General features: G+C 42.0%; 1 protein-coding gene across 1 annotated transcript in view; it reads left to right on the forward strand.

Moving 5' to 3' along the window:
- Positions 1–218: 218 nt before the first annotated feature.
- Positions 219–23,313, forward strand: part of tafa5a (TAFA chemokine like family member 5a) — a 103,350-nt gene continuing 80,255 nt past the window's right edge. Inside the window, exon 1 of the mRNA XM_080492435.1 lies at positions 219–1,063. Within this exon, the coding sequence (XP_080348561.1) occupies positions 973–1,063 (91 nt within the window). The 5' untranslated portion in view covers positions 219–972. The remainder of the gene's footprint in view (positions 1,064–23,313) is intronic.

The following is a 23,313-nucleotide window of genomic DNA, read 5'->3' on the forward strand; positions in this document are numbered from 1 at the left end:
TTTTGATCTTCAGAGATGATCAGATCTATAAATGGAGAATAAAGTGGAAATGACAGAATCCCCGCAGCTAGGCTTTTGCTGATTTTGCCTTGAAGGGGAAGGGAAATTGCCGACCACTGTGTGCTCTCTGGTTCTTTTATTTTATTTATTTATGCTTTTTTATTTTTTTTAATTTATTTATTTATTTTGGGAGGGGGGTAGTTCCAGAGGCTGAGCCCAGATGAAGAGGAGCAGGCACATCTTCTCATGGATGCATAGTTTATGAAGTGCACTGCTGTTTGTCGTGCGTAAATGACAAAGAGTTGCATTGGACTGAATCGAGAGTAAAACACAAGAGGGAGGGAAGCCACGAAGGAGAGCGAGGGAGAGCGAGAGGGAGAGAGAGAGAGAGAGAGCGCGCGAGAGAGAGAGAGTCTGCAAAGGCGACTTGGCTGGCAGTGCTCGCCTCAGCCTCTCCAGCAGTGGGAGAGAGATGTGCGTAACATGCAGCGGAGAGCGGTGATCATCGTCTGCGCGCCGCATCGCCGTTGGAGAGCCAGCCGTGCGCACCGGAGGACGGAGACCCGCCGAGGGGCGCAGCCCGCTTTACAGAACCTGTCGCCAGTGAGGCTCCGGTGAAGCCGACGAGCGACTCCAGAAGAAAACAAAAAGTGTTTTAAGGAAGCATGCCAGCCTTTCAGACTATTATTGGGGGTTAATCGCCCCTCTTTATTTAGATTTTTTTTTTATTGGAGCCACTCTGACGCACCAAGTGAGCGCGCATATTTTGTTGTTTGCTACGGATTCGTTTTCATCGGACTAACAAGTGGGGATTTTTTTTTATTTTTAATTTTTTACGTGAATCGGATGAATGTTGCATTACATGGCCGGCAGAATATGAGTCAGTGCGTGTCTGTGAGCTGAGGTGGAGCGTCTCTCTCTCTCTCTCTCTGCACGGCTGTCTCGGTCCGCCACGAACCTTCCTACGCCAGGATGCAGCTACTTAGAGTTGCGTGGGCTCTGACCGGAGCGGCGATCTGCTGCTTTCTCATTCTCCTCATTCACTCCCGCCTGCTCAAAGAAGGTAAATCAGTCCGAAACTCCACCGATTACCCGCCCCCCCCAACCTTCATGTTTTTTTTTAATGCGCCACCGCCTGACATGTAGTTTAGATGAAGTTTCCCCGCAGCAATAACTCCAATGCGGAGTGTAGCTGTAGCAATCAAATATAAATAATACAGACCAAAACGACACAAAATCGGAATTAAATGATTTATTTATATTAAGCAACGTAGCCCATCTTTAATTTTCCCCACCTACTTGTCTCCACATCAACAAGTCACCTGCTTGATGATAGAATAATCGATATTATGTCAATATCATGAAAGAGACATGATGTACAATGAATCCAGGAAGAAGAAAAAAAAGAAGTACCACTAAAAGCAGCAGCTCTGTGTTTGTGTAGGGAAGCTGATTTGTTGTAAACGTTTTTCAATAGATGGCACTAGAGTCTTGCTTTAGGGTAACGAGGTCAAGCGGCTCTAATACCGCTCCGTTCGTCCTCTATTGTGTTTGCATGACCCTTTCGTGTTCGAGCAGTTATGTTTCAAACGCCGACCACCCTCCACGCACCGTTCACGCATCCCGAGTCGCTTTATTCCGCTGTTTGTCCGCTGCGTCGTGGCGGTCTGTGCGCGACGCAGCCCCGCGGACACCGTGGCTGCGTCTGCCACGCGCACTGTCTCAGCTTTTTTTTTGGGGGGGGGGGGGGGGGGGGGGGGGATTAATTGAGTTTCATTTGCAAACGTTCAATTGTGTGTGGCAGGTGGATTAATGAGTCATAACTTAACTGATGTTTTAGTGCAGGGGATTATTTCTCACAACCAGTTAATTCCACCTCCAGTGCAGCAAGCATCATATATACAATCCACAACCCATGCAGAGCTTCAGTACACTTACTGCTCACAACTCCTTATTTAAGTCAAAAGATGTATCACAAGGGATTTACTGTACTGCATGAAGCTGGCACACACAAAAAAAATGTGCTTAATACCCTCTTTATACATGTATGCCCTGCAGCGAGTGCAGTCTGTTTGGCACTTAGAAACTGTCATGGGCTCCCTTTGTGGACATTTTTGAAAGGCATGGCTTGGACTGGCTTGCCATCCCCTTTCTGTGCCTCCAGCACTAGCCAGATATTCAGGTCAAGTAGTGGCAAACACTCTCCTCACTGTGGTGAGTCCACGGCTACCACAGGGAAGGAGGATGCCCGGACCATGCTGAGAGTAAGAAGGAAACCTGGTCCATCAGCCAAAATGTGAGACAAGGAGAGTTGAGAACTTTGCACTGGCATTTGTCCCGGAGCCTTCCTTTGGAGTGTTAATTTACTGTGGCATACTAGCTTTTTTCACAGAGGTCAAAAAGAGGATTGTGTGGTCACCTAACAGGAGAAAAAAGCGCTGCTCATGGCTGTGTTAATGCGAGAGACAGTCATTAGATCAGCATTGTCGAGCTTGTTGACTGGCAAGGCAATATTTTTGACCTTCACCGCTGAGTTGTTTGTCTGTATCATGTTGTGCTTTTACACTGAGGTGATTTTCTCCTAAGCCTGCATTTTTTTGCTTTCTAACTTGACACCGAATGGCTTTTCACATTTTGTGAGATGGAGTTACTGGTCACTCCAATTGATGTTCTATTACAGTTCATAAGATTCATATTGAAATCTGCCCCCCAAAAATTGGTGGAAGATGATTGAGTCCCACACGGGATGGTTGATAATATGCTCAATTCGGTCTACTAGAATGACCAAGGTCAAAGCCGGCTGTAAGGCCTAATAATAAGAACTGATAAAATGAATTCAAAGGACTGCATTAGTGGCAGCCTTTTGGGAGTGAGGATAATGAAAGACATGCACAAGGGGGCCTAAAAAAGAGCAGACCCCTTTTAGTCTTGTCTCACATCTTCTTTCACAGGCATTAGGAACTTCAGAGATGTCCGGCAGAACCAACTCGAATGTGCAAAAGTGCAAATTTGCACTGAAGTGAAAGTGGATAGACAAGAAATCAGTTTTTTCTTTATCATATCAGAGACTGATTGCCTTTGCTGTGTTTCTGTGTGTGTGTGTGTGTGTGTGTGTGTGTGTGTGTGTGTGTGTGTGTGTGTGTGTGTGTGTGTGTGTGTGTGTGTGTGTGTGTGTGCGCTACAGCTGGTGGTACAGATGCATATGCAGGTGGTATGTTATCTGAAGGTTGCCTGTCAAAGGTAGAGTTATTTCCACACCGGTGAATGTGGGAGTAGCAGCTCGCTGCAGATCTAGGATGGTGATTGTGGTGATGGGAATGCTCGTGGAGAAACAAAATGTCACCCCTCTGGCAGGCCATTAGACAACGGCACACTCTACGAACATACAAAAGCGTGAAATACGAAAGTGCTTTTTTTGGGGAAGGGGGTGGTGTTGTACACCACATTGCATCAGCCCTCTCGGATAATGTGACATGGGGTTTGTGTGCACTGAGAAATGAGGATGCTGAAAGGGTGGATTGGGAAAGGAAACCTATTTAAACATTATGCATCGAGATTGTGGATGGATTCGGTGCCATAAATTTCTCACACTGTCCACTTCAATAATTCAGGCAATGGAGCAAATCCCATTTTGCTCTTCATTGGCCGAGATATTTGTCACATGGCAATAGAGAACCTGACAGGTTCATGGAATAGTGCTTGGTATGAAATCCAAACTTTCACGAGATGGCCAGTTTAGTAAAAATAAACACAGTCATTCAAGAACTGAGATTCCCCAATCAGCCATAAAATTATAACCCCCTGCCTGATATTCTGCAGGTCTTCCATCAGCTTCGACGTGTGCTTCAATGTGCAATGCATGATGCAGTCTGACACCTCTCTACCAGAACCAGCAACTGTTTTATCAGGCCACACAGACATTTGACCAGTTTACAGTTTTTCCTCTCTTGGACCACTTGTGACAGATATTTACATTGTTCTTTTATGATATGGTAAGATAATTCTATAAGGATCACAATTTGGTCTTTGTCATCTAAAGCTTTCTGCTTCTATCGCATCAACCTTGTGGACAAAATCTTCACTTGCATCCTGACATTTCACTGGTCATAATGCAGTGACCAACATGAGGTGTGAATTGGAGCCATGCTGTGGGTTAGATATACGGCTAATAAGAGCATCAGTCTAAATGATCACTGGTGTGGAGATCTCAATTAGTGCAGCAATAACGTAATGGATTCATAAGAAAATTGGCATCAAGCCAGATTTACTATCAACATTTTCAGATAGTCCAGTACTTCCCTCTTAATGAGCACATTGTCAGCTAAACATGCAAATCATGAGGAAACTGAAGACTCACAGCTAAAAAACAGATAAATTGAATAATCTTGAAAGATTCATTTGTGCCTGTTCCATGTTTTTCAGGGTGCTAAGCCATCTGAGAATCTAATAATCTGGGATTAAAAGAGCATACGATTGCTACAATTTATTATTTTTGGTTGTTGTTTAGCGAAATTTGTTGTATTTGTATGATATGGCATCCAAAAAAAAAAAAAAAAAGATCCTGAAAACACAAAGGTTTCAGTTTCGCTGTTATAATGGCGAGCAAAATTGCTATGCTGTTTACAAAACCCCTGTCTGCTCACCCAAGTGGCCCCCTCACCTTCCCTGAAACAGACCACCAGTCTGCTTAACAACTGCAGTTATCGATCTCCAGGTAAAACCACAGGGTGAGCCATAATGGGCCAACGTGACATATATGTGCATACATGCGAGGCGCCTGACATCAGGCCACCAGAATCATTGTTTTTCTTCTTCTTTTTTTGAAACCACAGCTAGAGGCAAGGTCAGGGGGATCCCCTTTAGAAAAAAAGACGTGGCTCAGAATGACATTCTGTGGTGTAGAAGCTCCGCTCAGAGGAGCTTCGGGGCAGATTAGGGTCAAGCAGTGGCAGACGCTTGGTGTCATGCACGTTCGTGGCCTGTGGAGAAGGGAAGCCCCGTCAAGTCCGAAGACATCAACTGGAAAAAGACGGGCACCTCATGTGAGCACTCCAGAAAGTGGATACCCACAGTAACACAAACCTCAATAAACCTGGATATTATGTTAATTTGTAATGGATCTGCTCTGTTGCACCATTTACTGAGTAGATGATCGTCTTGAATGCACCTCAACTATATTTTACCCAGTTTTATTGAATGTATGTTGTCACAATGAATAATAAAAATAGATATACTTTAAAAAGTAAAATTCATATTACATTCTTTTCAACTGAATGTAAAGTAAATGTATGGTGTAGGTTTTGTATCCTGCAAATGTTTTTGTTAGTTTTTTGCTGACGTCACTTATGGTTTGTCACGTGGGTGTTGCCAGAGTAGATTGGTTGAATGGGCTGATATTCACCGGTGTGGCAGCGGCAGATGAGGAGACGGGGTGAGTTTGGGTTTGTGTGTTTTTGTTGACCATATTATTGTAATTCAGAGTGTGATTTAAACCTTGATTACAAAGATTAAGTTTTGTCCTGCCAGTTAAAGGAGCCGGTCCTATACCGGCTACATAGGGAACACCAACCCCAGTTTAGTTGTGGCTGATGCACTGTTTGGTCCTCTGCCTTACCGCTCCGGCCGCTGCGCGATGTTCAAGGGATGGCCATAATCCACTTCTTCTTGCCTCAAACAATCCTTTATTGTGCCCAAATTGAAAATACATCAACGAGCCTTTCCATTAATGATTACAACTGTCAAAACCTGTATGCACTTCCGGGTCAGCATTCACCTGCCCATGACAGGAAGTCTTCCTTTTTATACACAACGCCACCCAATGGGTATACCAACAACCAACATTTGGCTCCTACACTGCCTACACCCTGCTTTTCTGCCTGGTGATTAAAAATAAACCTGGACACTGGAAAGAATGCAAGTGGAGTTGTTTCTGTGGAACGAGTCAGCTGCGCTATAATCCCAACTTCAGCCTTTCAGTGACATTTCTTTGGTTTGAAGTCACTACATAAGAAAAACAAATTGAAATGATAACTAAACAACCAAGATTTTTTTATGTTAAATTCTGTAGAAAATCCAACATCAACCTAAAAGATCTACTTGGTGTGAGAGTATACATGTGGCCTCAGAAGACTGGTTTCTGCTGATGAGGTTGTGTTAATCCCTGCAGGAGGGAGATAGATTTTATTCCCCCTGCAGTAAAAAAAGAGTTGGCACAAGAGGGGACCATAGGAGTAGACAGATCCCCTTCCAGTAACTTGCACATTGTTTTCATGAATGCAAAGTTTATGTAGAATAAACCCGGACAAGAATCAAAATTATAGCCAAATAAAGAGCAACCATAACAATCATAAGGTCTAAATGTCTTGTATGTAGGAGCCGAATCCAGCTTTTTATCCGAGATAAACTCGCTCACTGGAGGGCTGACAAACAATTCTTCAGACAAATGGCACAAACAAGAAATCAAGGGAGGTGTGGCGGCATGGTCTCAGACAAAAGGCGGTTGGCAGCACACACTCAAGCCTGCTATAACCTCCATGTTCAGTCAGCTAATTTGCCCACATTCTGTTACTCTGACGCTGCAGTTTTGGCTTGAGATTCTTACAGGCTCCCAGTGCTGATTTATCTATTGTTTTTGTTAAAATATAAAACAAAAAAATGTGTCAAAAATGAACAAAATCTACCCGTGCTGGTGAAGGTCGTATGCCTTTCCTGGAGTTTGTCAGTTATTTCATACCCATACAGTCACAGCCGCTGTGCAGCTCGCATGGGAGCGAAAACTCCCAGCATGCCACTCACCAGAGAGGTCATCAGGGGCAATTCTCCTTTAAAAGGTCCCTAAGCTCAACGCTGGAGTCACTGAGCGCAAAAAAAAAAATCAAAAACGCCCTTGATTGCAGCATTTGGATGCGATGCAAAATTATCACAAATCTCCCTCTGCATACGACTGATATTTCACACAATAATTGGTTTTGTGCACCAGAGTTGTCAAACAGATGGTTGGTCTCTGAGATGCTGAAGCGCTGCTTCACAACTGTTGTTTGTATTGACACTTTCTTATGGTATACTATTTTGTTTTCCTGTATTTCTTTCTTTTTTCTTTTGCTGCTCTGGCTGCAGTGATTTCCATTCGATTTCATTGTGCCATCTGTGAATGCCGTGTTTCATTTTTCCATCAGAATATTAATTTGGTTTGTGCTACATTTGCAGAATGCTGAATGCACTTCAGGGGCCGTCTTTAAAATGCCTATTTGTTTGCCAGCCATCACCTGCATCTGAAACATGTGGATTGTTTAATTATAGTCAGGGTCAGAGTGAACTGCAGCCTGAGTTCTGACTTGAATATGCAGCAGCAGAGGTGTAGGCATTAAGTATTTCTTCATCTTGGAGCATCTATTATTAATCTCCAGAAAGGAGGGATTTTAGAGAACTTAGCCCTCAAGCACAGCTGTAGGCTCAAGAAAGATAAAGATAATATGCATGCATCTAATGCTGCAGTAATACTCCTTTAACATACAGAAGCAATGTCACAATCACCATGTTTTACTCTGCAAATCTCAGTGATTTCAAATCCTTCATACTGACGATACACATATTTAGACAGAGCATTCCCCTGCATGTAATCTGCTGTAAAGTGCTTTAAATTGAGCACAATTTATCTTTAATGGTCAGTATCAGCTGTAATCCATAGGGGCAATGCACATTAATCAGTTGCTTAATTGATTCATTAGTTAAAGGGGTTGTTAATTAATTCACTTCGATGAATCAATCACAGTTGCAGTAGAAACCTGCAATGGTTATTCAAGGTAATCTAAGTCAGGTCTAAACAACCCCCTTGTGTCCTGTGTGTGTGTGTGTGTGTGTGTGTGTGTGTGTGTGTGTGTGTGTGTGTGTGTGTGTGTGTGTGTGTGTGTGTGTGTGTGTGTGTGTGTGTGTGTGTGTGAGAGAGAGCGAGAGAGAGAGAGACAGAGGGAGAGAAATCTTCAATATTTGCCCATGGCACTGTTTTTCACAGTTCCTATTGATTGTGGGACAGTAAAAACTGTGCACTATTGCACCCAGTTTTCCTAAAGTCCTATTGATTGGGCTTTGGCAGTGCTGTGGGACAATAAAAAAAAAAAAAAAAAAAAAAAAAGCAGTAGTTGGAGTTGGACTCTAATGAAACGCTGGCTGTGAGGATCCTCTCTGGGTTCCAGCTTTTAGTGGAGAGACTCAGTGGCTGGCCTTAGAAATAGTGATGTCAGAAAGACACCGGCCTTACACACTTCATTCCTGCCCTACCACCCATGACGTGCCGTGTAAAACTCCCCCAGGCCCTACCAATCCAAGCTTGAAGACATAGATTTGAGCTACTTCGTAAAAAACCTTGGATCACCAAGGACATGCAGTGCTACGTCTTACATCCTCAGGCACATTCATGTAATACAGATGCCGGTGATAAAATGTGTAATACATGCAGTAAATTGTGGCACAGATCAGCAAGCTAGCACAGATTACTAGATTGTGCGGTTCCTGAATCTAAGACATGGGAATCTACAGAAAGTGCAGAGTGACTTTTTTTTTTTTTTTTTTTTTGGTAGGGGAGACTGCAGCTGTATCTTTAATTAAAACCTCATCCAGTTGCCAGGGAATGTGTTCTGGTCACTGAGATCTGATAAAACTCTGCTCTATGAATTAGTCATGCGGGAGCGTGTGCGCACACATATACAAGACTGAATAAAGGAGGAGGAGCAGTTGGCAGAAGACTCGTGCTCTGAGTAGCAGGACAAGAAGAAGGAGGGCCAGTAGTTTGAGAGGTTAGAGACTAGCAGAGCCATTTGTCTATCGGCCTGTCAGCTGGTGGAAGAAAGATCCTCTCAGATCAGCGTTTTTCTCCATGGAAGGGCGGATTCCTTTGGGCCCATTCTTGCAACACTGGCAACATGTCCATCATGACCATCTCTCAAAGAGAAGCTTGTACCTCCCCTTGGATGATCCAAACCAAGCTCATAGTGGATTCATCAAGATATACAAGCTCAAAGAGTGCTGATTTAGGGAACTGGGCCGAGCTCGCTGTTCATTTTATTCCGAGGCTGACTCTTTAGGCTATTGATTCTGTGACCACCAGGGTGCTTGAGTGCGATACATCCACACATTCTTGAGGAAATGATGGGTGAGAAGTGTGCTTACCCTTCCGCACTTTCAATTTGTGCTTTCCCGCTGTGTCAAAGGTGGAGATGAGGTCATTCCGACGTTCAATCAATCTTTGTGTCTCTGTTCATCTAGCTGATCGATACCTACTTAAGAAGTTTGATCTTCTGTGTGCATGAGATCACCGTCATTTGAATAGATTTAGAAACAAGGTTTTTCTCTCTTCACCAAAGCATGGTCCTTGAGGCCATTGTGACACAAATGTGGTGTCTGTGATAACAGGCTTGGTCATGCTTTATGGATCCAGCGCGTTCGAACCGCTCCTTCTCTTTCCACCCGAGCGAAATGTAGTTTAATCTGATGCTGGCTTGGCTATAGTGCATTAGCTTTTTGTGTCAGAGAACCAGAATATTACCGATGCTATGCTGTTCCACCAAAACAAATTGCGTGTTACTCTTTAGAAAACTAATGGAGGCTTTATCGATTTGAACAAGGCCAGCCACTTGCTTTGTCTCGGCTGTCAGATTGTGTCTAAAGCAATTTCATAAAGATCATTATTTTCTTTCTCGGGATGTCTTGCAGCTAAACAAGATCCTCCTTCGTTCGTTCCTGCCTTTTGTACCGCTTATGGTGGCAGCTCTTTTGGTCCAATTGAAAATGAATTAGAATAGAATGACACATAATGAAAATCACTAAAAAACATTGGCACGTCACATCCCCTTAGCTTTTTGCACCCTTGAATAGATTGCTTGTGGGGTTCCAATTCCTATTCTCGATCTAATGCCATAAAAAGAAAATGGGTTTAGCTCACTGTAAAGGACGGGCCATATCATTATGGGTCATAACAAGCAGCGCCACTCATTTATCTGCTAATGCTATTACGGCGTGCAGAGGGGAAAGGTGCTGACATGGGTGTTAGTCATGCAACAGAGCAAGATAACTCATCAGGTTTGCTGCTCTTATGGTGATCATCATTGACATAATTGATGTAGCTGGCAAGCATTACACTGTCAAATTGTAATCCAACAGGTTGCTTGAATAACATTATTCAAATGGTGGCATGTTTGAGCTTGTTTACTCATTGGAGCCCCTTTTGTCTTGTGCGAAGTTGCGAAGTCGCTCGAATGCCGAAGGAGCTCGCTATCGCTGCCAAACAGATGTGATGGCTTGTGCATTACACAGTACGCGTAGCACAATGAAAACTATTTCAGAAAATAACCTTCACAGTTATGCTAAAGCAGACTTCAGATTAGTCAAAGATTGTACTTGAAATATAGTGTTGTCATGTCCAGTGCTTAGTGACACGTCTCTTTCACCGGACAAAGGAATATCCAGCACTCCAAAAATAGTGACATGTTAAACGTTACATTGAAACTTTTGCCGAGAGTGTATGTGTTGAAAATGTCTATATTTTTGCCAAAAACCAAACAATTAAAATGGGAAATTACTCCTCAACCTAAAGCCAAATTGAATGATATCTTCTGGTGCAAAATACAGTGAAATGTCCAAAATACTTCTCCTAAAGCTGTTGCATTATATAGCTTTACAAACTCAGGCTGACAGCATGTCTTTAGGGCGAGTTTGCTTGTATTGAAGGAGCTATCTTTTATGGCAGCATCACTGATATCTGAGCTTGAGTGTTAGTGTTGTGTTATGTCTGCTATTAAGAAATTTGTTTAAAAAAATACATTTTCTTAAAATTTTTTAACCATTTACTTACCCTCTCCAGGTGTGGAGAGGACAAGCACACTTACTCACAGTGATATAATAAACATGACACAGGGTCATAGCCAGAGCATTTAAATGTCTACATCTATTCCTGCTGCAGACTTAGAATATTGAAGAGAGGGGTTACGTCCTTTCTCTCTCTGCATCTGCTAATAGCCCCTGTTTTTACAGTTGCATTGTTGGCACATATAGTTTTATGCTTATGTTTACAGCTTTGTCGATACAACAGCAGGGTGGGTGAAAGGAAAAAAAAAGAAAAGAAACACTGAGCGATTCTGCTTCATCATAATCATTGCGGTCCATTCCACATGGGGGATAGGAACTTCATTATTGTACCTGCAGGGACTGTTAAAACCAAACTCATGAATACAGAGAGCTTTCTTCCATTGTATTTTGTTTCTTTACAGTGCCACCACTTGGAAATTTTCAAAACCACATTCTTCATTTAGAATTAGACATATATGCTATGTGTACAATAATTCACGCGGTAAGAAGTGGAAATCGCTGCTTTCGGTGCTATAGCAGCACTGGCTGTGGTAGCCAGTGCATCAGAGCTCAAATGGAAGTATGCATAGTGGGGCGGGAGGGTCACTGCTTTCCCAAACCAAGTGTTTCATCATCGGCGAGGCAGTGCACATTTTTCTATTTGGTATGCATTGATGTGCATTGATGTGTCTGACTTAACCACTCATCTTTTTCCTTTCATAACACCGACTTGGCTGGCCTCCTCTAAGGCGGAGTGTGCACGGCCTTCAATATTCTTTATTTCAGAGGTTATTATCGCCCAGAAATTCACAGTGAGAGGATGAATCAGATGTACCTCAGATAGCGTTTCAGCATACAGCGTGAAACAGCACAAAAAAAAAAAGGTGGAAAAAAAAAAAGAAATAATATTTTAATAATGATATGTTCAGCAAATGAAATATGCCAGGTTTGCACATTTGCCTTGCTGAACAGACAATAAATTATATCTTGTGCTCTACCACATAAGCCCAAGGATAATACCACATCCAATGAGAAAGGAAATAGGGCTTGTGGGATGCAGGAAACAGAATGCCCTTGCCTAAATCAAACGGCGGGGAGAGGAAGCATTGACATGTAGGTCCTGTTGGTAAGATTTACCTACTGCGAACGCTCGCTGCCGTGCCTCGGAGCGCATCTGCACAATGAGGCTGGCATGTAAACACACAAACTCTATTTCTTGCAGATAAACGTCGGGGCCACGGGCATCTGCGCATGTTAAGTTAAAGCTCAGAGTCGTAGCGACAAATACAAATGCGGGCATATGAATTTGCACACAAACACACTCCTGCAAATATACGCCAGAGCCTGACAGACTGTATGCACTATCTCCTGTTTGCTTTCGTACATTGCAAAGCAAATTCCTGTTGCTCCAAGTCTAATTTATCAAACAGACTGTGTGTGTGTGTGTGTGTGTGTGTGTGTAATCATACATTCTGAACACATGCCATTCTTCAAGATAGTCAATAGATGCTGCAAGCAAGTATAGATGGACGCACATACTATCACAAAGGGTCGGACACACACACACACACACACACACACACACACACACACACACACACACGGAAGAGGAGATGAAATAAAATATAGTGGCAAAGGCCACACAGTCCACAATAAACAACTCTCAAAAGTAGCAACACACACACACACACACACACACGTGCAATCTTGTCCAAGACGAAGATGTGTGAACAGAAAAAAAAGCATCTGCTACTTCTTCCACAAGTCAGCAGCTTGATAAAGTGACACATAACATGTACACAGATAAATAAATATATATACATACACACGCCACTTCCGCGAAACGTTACCATCATCTGTCATTTGGTTGCCAGACAATGACAGATACTGTACATTCCAGTTATCATCTAACGGCTTGACATAACCTCTCACTCAGACGCGCGCACACACACAGGCGCACTAACCCCTTGTAATGCAGCCCTTCTGACAGGCAGACAGACAAAAACAAGCACAGCTGACATCATGAACGAAGGGCAGAAGTAAAACCAGTGACATCTCAGCCCTAATAGTGTCTGATAGGTAAACAGAGGAGAGCCGCCCACCTGCCTTTTGACCCAGGTGGAACCACTTGAGCAAATTGCCTCCTTAATTGATGGACTTGAACTGGTCGCTGTGTGTGTGTGTGTGTGTGTGTGTGTGTGTGTGTGTGTGTGTGTGTGTGTGTGTGTGTGTGTGTGTGTGTGTGTGTGTGTGTGTGTGTGTGTGTGCGCGTGTGCGTGCGCGCGTGCGCACAACTGCTGGGGTTCCTGCTTGTGCCTACAGCCATAGCAGTAATAGTGGAAATCTGTCAGTCTCTAATGACATAATTGGCACAAATAGTTACGTATGCAGGCTCTTCTTCATGCACAACACACTCAAGCACTTTCTAATGCACGAAAAAAGTGCATACAGACACACACAGACCTACACACACATTCAGCTGTGGCCATGAGTGCAGATAAAAGCGTAGTGAAGGAGCCCGGTGCGCCATTTCCTCCGGTTGTCGCTGCAAGTGAAGTAACCCAGTGACTGAATATGGACAGACTGTGACAGCAAATGAGGCGGAAAAGGGACAGACGGATAAAAGTGTAGGGACTGTAGAAAAGTGAGGGAAATGAAAGAAAGGACACCATTTGTCGATAGATGAAGTAGACGGGGGGAGAGACGCCGATAAAACAGAAAGAGAGAGTGCATGAATCAGTGAAACAGCAGATTGACGGAGGAGGAAAATTGGAGAGAGAGGGAGAGAGACAGACAGAGAAAGAGAGAGAGTCACAGGTTGTTGCCGATGGGTTGCTTCCTGAAATAAATTCTTTTTGGGGGAGGGTTACCATGGCAACTCAGGTAACGGCAGACGGCGATTGGCTGTGCTGGTAACCTGCGCCAGCGCTAAAGAGAAAAAATAAGTATATCATCCAAATTGGTCTGTAGTTCCAATCTCTCTGCGGTTTGTTTCCACCACTCGATTCATCCAGGACGGATTTGGCTTTCCCTTCACCGCTCTGATCGTTTCATTTCTCCTCTTGTTTGTGTTGAGATTTAATCAGCATTTATGAAGCTGTAAATAAAGATGTGGAAATGGCCATGCTTATTTTAATGATATTACTAGAGATAGTAAGCATGCTGAATAAGCCGAATGATTGCTGCAAAGCGTTGATACTACCTTAAAATAGGAAAATATTACCCAATCTTTTTCCCTATTAAATTGTGCCAATTCTCTCAGTGAAAAAAAAATGAAGGTAGTCATGGAAGCAGCTGAAAATTGCCACTTCAATTATTGTGCAAATGAGCTTTTTTTTATGTTGAATTAGTTAAATGCTCTAGTGTACAGTATCTTTTCAACCAAACACGGAATCACATTTCACGTCGATGTTAGGATGAGTTCCTAACGTAACATTTCAAATGTCCTATATTCTCCACTTACATGGTGTTAAATCATTAATATGCAGTCCTGGTACCTACAGGAACCCATGTCAGTATAGTGATTATCCTGCCACCAGCTTCCCTGTGTTTGTGCTCTTTTATTATAATTGATCATGTCATCTAAACGGCTCATTCATTTCGGAATGACGCACTTTCCGACCAACCAGAGGTTTTCCACAGACGACAGCTTGCTAACTTGGCAACGGAGTTGTTGGCTGGTTGGAGCCGACGGTACATTCACGAGGGGGGAAAATAAATGAAAAAAGAAAACTCTGCCATCTCTCAAACTGGGAACAAGACATCAGCATTAATGCACGTACTTGAGAAATAGTATTTCTTAATAATGCTATTATTGATTAATTACAGCAAATCTAGACAAGAATATATAACTTGCGGAAAAAAAACCTGCACAATTTCCATGTGACATCTGTCAATATTATTTACTTAAACACCATTTTACTGATATATTACAAAAACACATCGTTGTTGCATTCCAAAGTGACTAACATGCAAGCATCAGGTCGTATATGCTACTCCAGTGTATTTACAGCAGCGAAACCCGATTCATAATCAAATAAGGAAATAAAAATGCAAATCTTACAACACATATCAAAATACTTTGTAATACACTTGACTGGTGTCAATACAAACTAACAACTGATGAGTATGCGGTGCAGGTTTTATATTTTTATCGGAAAATGTAGTTTCAGCACCTTCGCGCGTGCCCTTTCTGTTCTTGTCACAGGTACCGTGGGTTGTTAGGGAAATTTACTCTCTCGGGAATTTTCCACATTTCTGTTGACGCTCATACTTCAGTTCTCAAATTATACCCTCCGAGAAATCAACATAATTTAGGGGTTTGTACAAAAAAACAATAAAATCCAACGCACTCCCAATATGAAGCAGTGCCTAATTATAAAATATGTCATTTTTTAATTATAAAAACTTGAAGGGCATCTTGTACTCCATTCAGTGTAAAAAGAAAAATCAATTCACACAAATCCACTTATTGTAGGTTTCTGATTGTCTGGATGGCTAAATGGTCGTGCTTATTACAATAAGGAAAAAAAAACAAAACAAAAAAACGTCATTAGACTCGAGCCAAGGCTGAATTGAACAATGCAGTAATAACGGTCGCTGCCTGTATTTTCATCAGTGTGTTATTTAACATCATAATCAAAAAAGAAATCACTCTAATTTAAGGTTAACTTGTAACCTGTCAATACTGATTTTCTTGCCAGCTTAATGTCAAATTGCTTTCAAATCCTCTCTGGCTGTTTATCTGGTTTTGTGTTCTTTTTTCTTTTTTTCCCCCACTTAGGCTCATTCTACTTCCCTGCTTAAAAAATTAATTCGCACATAGCTCCATTAATTAACTCTCATTCAAGCCAATGTCACATTTTACAGTGTGCAAGGAGACAGTAGTTGGAGCTGAGCACATTTACTCAATGTCCTCAAAATAGGCCCATAATGGTGCTGTGCAAGTACATGTGTCTTTTAGTGTAGCCCTCTTGAACCGAGAGGAGATAGAGGAGAGGACATAGTGTGTGTGTGTGTGTGTGTGTGGAATACATGTGGTAGATGATGCAGATGTGGGGGAAGTTGTGCGCCAGGGGCCCGAGTGAGGTAGTGTGATGTCTCTGTGAGTGTGTGCACGCAGGCAGGTGTTCCTCTGGGCTCCATCCCTTGTGTGCATGTGTGCCTATATGCAGGCTGTGCATGATTCTAAACTCGTCATTGGGTGCACTTCTGTCGTACATGCCTGCATGTGTGCGCATGTGTGCGCGTGTGTGCGCGCGCATGCCTTCAATGCGGAGTCTGCAACACAACCAGCCAATAATTAGTGCAGATAGCAGGAGGAAGAAGATGAGAGACAACAAGAGGGGAAAACAATACACACACACACACACACACACACGCACCCACACACACAGAGAAAATAAAAAAAATAAATAATATGAGCAGGAATGGTAGCTGAAAACCCCCAGCCAGCCAGCCTCCCAACCCTCTGCTTACCGTGGAAATCCAGATAAGGATGTTTCCTCTCTTATTCTGCTAACAGGGCTCTGCATTGGCTCTGACAGAGCTTGAATACCAATTATGCAGCCCTGGCACCTCCTCCACTGGAAGATAGAGACAGAAATAAGGGTTGTGGGAGCAAGAAAGAGCGACTGTGGGGGCAGAAGCGTTGGGACATACATCGGGACGGGGAGAAGGAGGAATGAAAGCAAGGACAGGGGGACAGAGTGGATACAGCTGACCACATAAAATAAAACAGGAGGGGACAGAGACAGGAGGGAGGGAGGGAGGGAGGGAGGGAGGGAGGGAGGGGAACTGCAGAAAGAGTGTGTGTGTGGGAATGTGTGAAAAGAGAGGGATAACAAGAGGGACATGAGGATTGTGTGCATGAGTTTGGGGAGCTGTAAACAACTGATTCTTAACTCCAAACACATCTTCTGTTCACAACTTTTTTTTTTTTTTACTCTGAGGTGGTCACTGCAGCATGACCCCCCCCCCCTTTCATGGATGATTTACCATTTAGCTTTTAATCGTTTTTCTTAAAGCAACAGCTGACCGTCGGCTGATGATGATAGTGAAGGCCTGATGATAGTTGTGGTGTTGTAGCCTATGAATAATTTATATTTCATGCCGTGCCGCAGTGAGCACATACTCTCCATTAAAGCACATTGACTGTCTGTGCTCCAACTCTCGCCCCGAGCTTTATTACTAATGTACACACATTTGGACATGCATACTTGAATGCACACACATCTGAATTAAAAAGGAGAACTTCTGCTACATACTTGACACGCTCCCATCTCCTCTCCCATCTTCCTGCTTCCCCATTTTCTCCCCTTTTGTTATGCAAAAATGCCGCCGCCGTAGTAAGCGCTGCTGATTCTTCAATGGGAGCCGACTGTGTTGCCACAAGCGAGAGTGCGGGATGAGCGTTCAGGTTTGTGATGAACTTCGAGAAGGAAACAAAAATGGACGTTGAGGCAGGGTGCTCTTCAGCTCATTAAGGAGCTGACTGTGATATGTTCCTGCATGCATCTCTTTTTTTTATTCTATATAATGCTACTGTAAAAAACACATTATTTTACTGCACTTAGAAGGTATTCTCCTCCTCCATGTCTATTTAGCTGTGCATTTACCACTCTTGTTTTCTGTCACGAAAAAAATGTGTTTAATTGATTTGAAGATGTTTACACGGTGACTTCATTTCAGCGTGTGGGACTGCATCAAGCATTTTGATGATTACTTAACATATCTGTTGCTGTATGAAACTGATGTGGTAATGAAAATATTCAGAGCACAATCTTAAGCCCATCAATTTTAATTTTTTTTTAATTGAGTTGACATAATTACACATTATATAATCCTAAGGATGAAGAATTAGGGTCATAATGGTGTAGTGGCTGGCACTAACGCCTCAATGTGAGGTTTTTACCATGAATTCAAGCCTCCTTGTATAAATCAAAGTCCTGGGTTAGATGGGTGATTGCCCACAGACATAAATGTGTGTCTGCGTTTGTTTTATTGAAGCTGGCCAAGATGCATGAAGAGGGGATCTTCTGTAACTATTTTTAAGTAGATAAGCTATTTTCACCTTTTCCTACCTGCATACACATCGTGATGCACTTAAGCAAAAGAATAGATGCCTTTCTTCTATAAGTTATGTCCTCATTTGATGTTTTGACTTTAAAGGTGAAGAGTGTTTTCAGATTTACTGGTCCAGATTGTGCCACGGGTGTCCAGGTCCAGATTGGGTTTGTGTGTTAATGCCCATTCAGATAATTTACAGTGTCATTAAACCGTTCAGTAACTCTTCACGTCCTATTGACGGAAGCACCATCATTCAAAAGAAGATCTCAACAAAACAGAGCCGTTCCATCAAGGTGATCGCTTTAAATAGCACTAAGTTGATTCGCAGTGGCCCTTACCATTGAATCCCTGCCAGCAAATATGACTACCACACCATAACAGAGCCATCAGAATATCTCATTTATCATCAGCCTACTTCAACAAAGGTGAAATGGTAATGAGGTGTAATTTGTGGTCGGGGTGGAATGGATTCAAGATCCCTGACCCAAGTTAGCTCAAGGGACCAGGTTCAAGCAGCTTCAAGGTCGAGTCGACAATGAAGCTGTGAAGGGTTGAGTTTGAGTTGAGGCCATGGGCTGGGGCTGGGATTACCTCAACCGTGCCACAAGGAGTGAATTGGCGTGTTCATTGCAGTTGAGAACAAGGACGGTCAACAGTAAGGAAAGTCCGATTTCCTATTTGGGATCATTTAGCCGACAAGATGAAACAGTCAACCAACCTCACAAACAACATTGTCTTCACCCATAAGGACCAATTGCAGATTAAATGATGTGTTTGAAGTCGATATTATGGAGTGATTTCATTTCTGCATAAATGCTCCCGATCATAGCTTACTAAAAGCGGCTACACACTGTGCAATTTATGATCGCAGACGAAAGATAGCAATCGTGAGAAAATCATGGCAAAATATTTGGTCTTTGGTCTAAATCGGTGGTCCTGCGTCACACTGCGAGACCGGTTCAAGGACACCCGTTGTCGTGGTCTTGTGACCAAAGACAACCTGCAGTAAACTTCAATCAGGTGTCAGATATTTGGAGTGATCGTGACTGCTGCTGTGACCTGTGACATTTAGATGTAGTGTTTTGTATTGGAAAAAGAAAGATCAGAACTGAATTCTTACGTAAAATGCTCGTCGATTTTTACAATTACTTACCTCAAGCTCCCTTCGCAAAATTTTGTTGCGTTGGCGTTTTCTACACACAACAAACTTCAAGGTTATTAGAGTTTGTCTTACAGTGTGGCTTGCTGTGAACTTAGAAAACTATAAAAATCATACAGTGTGTAGGACCCTTAACAATGCAACTAAAATAATAGAGTCTTGGATTGAAGACGTATTAAAGACATGCTAAATACAGATTCAGACACATTAGCGCCTCTATGAAGCTCTCTGACACATCCTTCATTAACAGTTGGAATTATGAGTTTAAGTGTATTGTTTCCACGAGAATGATTGAACTATTTCATTTTCATTTGTTCTCTTAAGGTCTTGCAGGAAGCAAAGTCAAACCTGCTAAACCGTGAATATCCTTGCGATAATCAATTTTTGGGATGAATGCATGCAGGCAACAGACTGCTCGTCATCTATGATTGTCAACTATGCAATGCTATTGCATGTCCTTGTGAACAAAACTATATATAGCTTGTGTAATTATATTCAAGAGTGCTTTTTGAAGTAACAATATCTGCATGTAGAACTGGTGGTACAACTGGCACATTTAAAGATTTACAAGTTTCTGGTGACAGTGCCGGATACCTTTTACAGCAAGTCGAAGTGGGATGAGCAGGAGATCGTAGAGGGAATGTGTAGAAGCCTAATTATCAAGACTGGGGTCTTGGATAGAGACAAGTCCAACCCCGAGCACCCTTGATATGAAACAAGACCGCGATAATGAAAAACACATTGGAACGGAGAGAGAACTCGGCACTTCAGCTAATTCCTCGCCGTGCCTCCGCGGCAGAAGTTATTTTGCATGCCTGTCATGTTTGATCAGCATTCTTTGGAAAGATCGGGGGGGGTTTTGAAAGTCAAATCTTAATTCCTCTGACATTTTTGAGGAGGGGTCATATCAGCTGCCTCTAACAAGGTTGCATAAGCTAAGTAAAATAATATCACAGTGACTCATATGCATGAGAAATTAAGTTTAGTTCCCCCCCCCCCCCCTCCTGCTCAGCAATGGTAGGAGTTTAATTAGCTCTGTCACATATTTTCCTGTGATTCCTTTTTTTTTTTTTTTTTTACTGGTGCACCATGGAGGGTATCCAAATGCATAACCTCAATATGAAGCATATAATATTAGGAGAGTTGATAAGGCAGCCAAAGATTTGCCTTTCAAACGTTTGTTGAATTAGCATTTTGTTTATTTTGAGGTGACCCACCTTGCTCAGCTGTCACGCATTTAATATATTTGCCAGTATCAGCGATGCTTTGACATCCCTGAGAAAATTATGACTGTACACAACAAATGCTTCTCTTTAAAGTGAAATTGTATCCCGAAGGATCCAGCATGGTGTCCGTGCCAATCTTCACCTCCCTCCCTGCAGGGGATGTTCCAGAGTGCACTTTTCTCTTTTTCCGCTCATTTTCCTTCTTCTGCTCCTGGGCGTTCCTTCGCCCGGGGCGGGAGATTGTGATATGTGGTGGGCAGTATGGAGTCTTATCGCCACTGACACACTTTAAGAGGCGCCACACATGGACAACAAATAGGATACACACATGCAGGTACTGCATTGCACCCATAGAAGAAAAAAAATTAAATAAAAAATAAAGATTGTGACACTCCGTTCCCCGTCGTACCTCAGGGGCAGAGGAAAAACAAATCTCACAGTCACACCCTGAAAATGACAGAAATGTCATTTCAGATTATTTTGCTGTGACAGTTCCGCTCTGCCTGCTTTTTCTGTTTATCCTAATTCAAAGTGCTCCAGGTAACTTTTGGAGCAGTGGGGTGGGCGTCCCCTTTGTGCTGGCAGAGAGAGTTTTGGGGAGTGGGGGATGTAGCAACAGGAAAAGTCAGGGGGAAGGATTTTCCCATTGTGGTATTCTTTTTTTCGTCCTTTAATTTTATAATATATCATTTTGAATCAAAATAAATTGAAGGAGAAATTATTGAAAAGACAATTTTTAGACTATAAAATATTTTAAGTGCAATAAACAGATTAAAATTCTAAAATAAGTTTAAATGTGAAACACTTTAGACGCTATATGTGAAGATTTTCAAAAACAAAAAAAGAACTTATTTTATTCCCACCACCTTTTAACAATGGAATATATTGCAAATTTATCATTAACACATAAATGTGCACAAAAATCTAACTGCATTGCAATAAACTGTTTCCATGCACTATGCATTCATTCTCTGCAGAGTATACTTTTTTTCTTTTCTTTCTTATTCTTCATTAATTGCTATTGTTACATTATTTGGTGGAACAAATATCAAAATGTAAATACGTTGTCTTTGTCTTCTGAAGTTTTTGTATTTACTGCAATGCTCAACAACAATATATGATATCACATTCTCCTAATATCGTGCAGCCCTACAACTCGTATATCAAAGTTAAATTTATTCCAAGATTCAAATTAAATACATTACTGAGAGTTTCTGTATGCTTTAGACCAGTTTGTGGATTTTTAAGTTAAAAAAATGAATTATCATAGTGTTTTTCCTGCTTTTCTGCATGCATTCTGTTCATCATAGTAGCCAGGTTATCTCCTTTATCATTATCTCCTACACTTGCTCATAAATCTGTGAGCTGATAGCGCTGCTTCGGCATCCTAATGCATATTCATAACATTACTACCTAAATATTCATGAACAAATGTCTGGCCAAACAGCTTCCCCCGCCAGAATAGTGAAATATAAGACACAGTTTGCCTTTTTATGTGCTTGTTTGTGCTGCAGTTTGTGGCAAAGGGCGGGGAAGCTTTGGACGAGATGATGTATCTGCATGTATCTGCTTGTCTCAAGGAGAGTTATGGGTACAGAAGTTGCCCCCCCCTCCAACTATGTGGAAGTCTTCACTGAGGTAGTCCCACCAGCTTGAGTTGTTGTCGTTTTTTTTTTTTTAATTCAAATAATTGTTGAGGGGCTTATAGCTGAAAATGAAAAATGAGCACAGTAACAACTTTTGATAGGTTTATTTTCCCGAGATGGTGCACATACATCAGGTTTACAGAACAATAAATGACATATTACCATGCAAATTGTAGATGCAGCATCATAGCTTCTTTTTTTAATTTATTTTTTCCTCCCAACAACCAAAACAAAACCATAAACGTAAAGCTTTTTATCAGGTAAAATCAAGGTCCTATGTGATAACTCTCCTCGTTTTTTTATTGAAAGCTCACGACATCCAGTCATCACTACTACTCCTGAAGCTTTTTTGTCACCCTCCGAGTCTCTCTCACATCGGCTCCTCGCATAATCAAACCTACGCAATCAAAAAGTAACGCTGGCATTGACCCAATCATGACCCTTTTCCTTTGATTGTCATGGAAATTAGGCCAAGAAACAAGCTATGCTTTGATGCGTTACCTGATTTTAAAAAAAGGGAATGTGTGAAAGGTCTTTTTATTCCTTGATTTACTCGCTTCAGTTATTCTTTGGATGGATGGCTTGATAGCGGACTGATGACAGATGCGAAGAAAGGTAGGTGGGGGATGTTAGGTTGTCATCCAAAAGAAGAGGTTGTCACAATCTTGTCATTTTATCATTAGTTGTGAATGTTTACTGGTTTGCGTATTTGCAAAAAAAAAGTAGACTATAAATTTATCCATTTGTTGTTGACTTGCACTTAAACAGGAAATCATTTGAAACCTTTTCTTTGGGCTGTTTTACCTTTATTATTGTCATTCTGAGTGATGATCAGTGCATGCTGTACGGCGCGTTGCCGATAGTTATGCAGACGTCGGAAACTTTAATTACGGCACACTTCGTTCATTGCCTTTCTTTTAGCGTCAAACTTTTTTTTTCTAATTTCATATCCCTCCGCCGCGTACAACACAAGGGAGACTCACATCCGAGATGTTGATAAATGAGCAGCTTTTAGCAAACCTGATGATTCAAGCTTAGCAGAACAAAATGCCTCTGCTCATAAGATTAGGCTAACTGCTAAGTAACCTAATTATATAGGCTGTACCAAAAAAAAAAGTGAGCCTTAGGGGAATTCCTCTATTAATGGCCTCTTCCCTACTGATGGTTAATATGCTGTGAGACTTCTATTTCCTGCTTTTTCATTTCACCTCAGCCTCCAACAGAGAATTTCGTGTTCTAACGCAGGCATTTACTGTGTTTATGAATCATAAAGTGTAATTGCATTATTGTGATACGTTTTAAGAGAAACATGCTTGCTATTATTAGTTACCAATTAAGTCTGTGCACGCGGGATTTTCCATGCACAAGTGCACTA

The sequence above is a fragment of the Lipophrys pholis genome (genome assembly GCF_963383615.2).
Source record: "Lipophrys pholis genome assembly, chromosome: 22".
Taxonomy (NCBI): Eukaryota; Metazoa; Chordata; class Actinopteri; order Blenniiformes; family Blenniidae; genus Lipophrys; species Lipophrys pholis.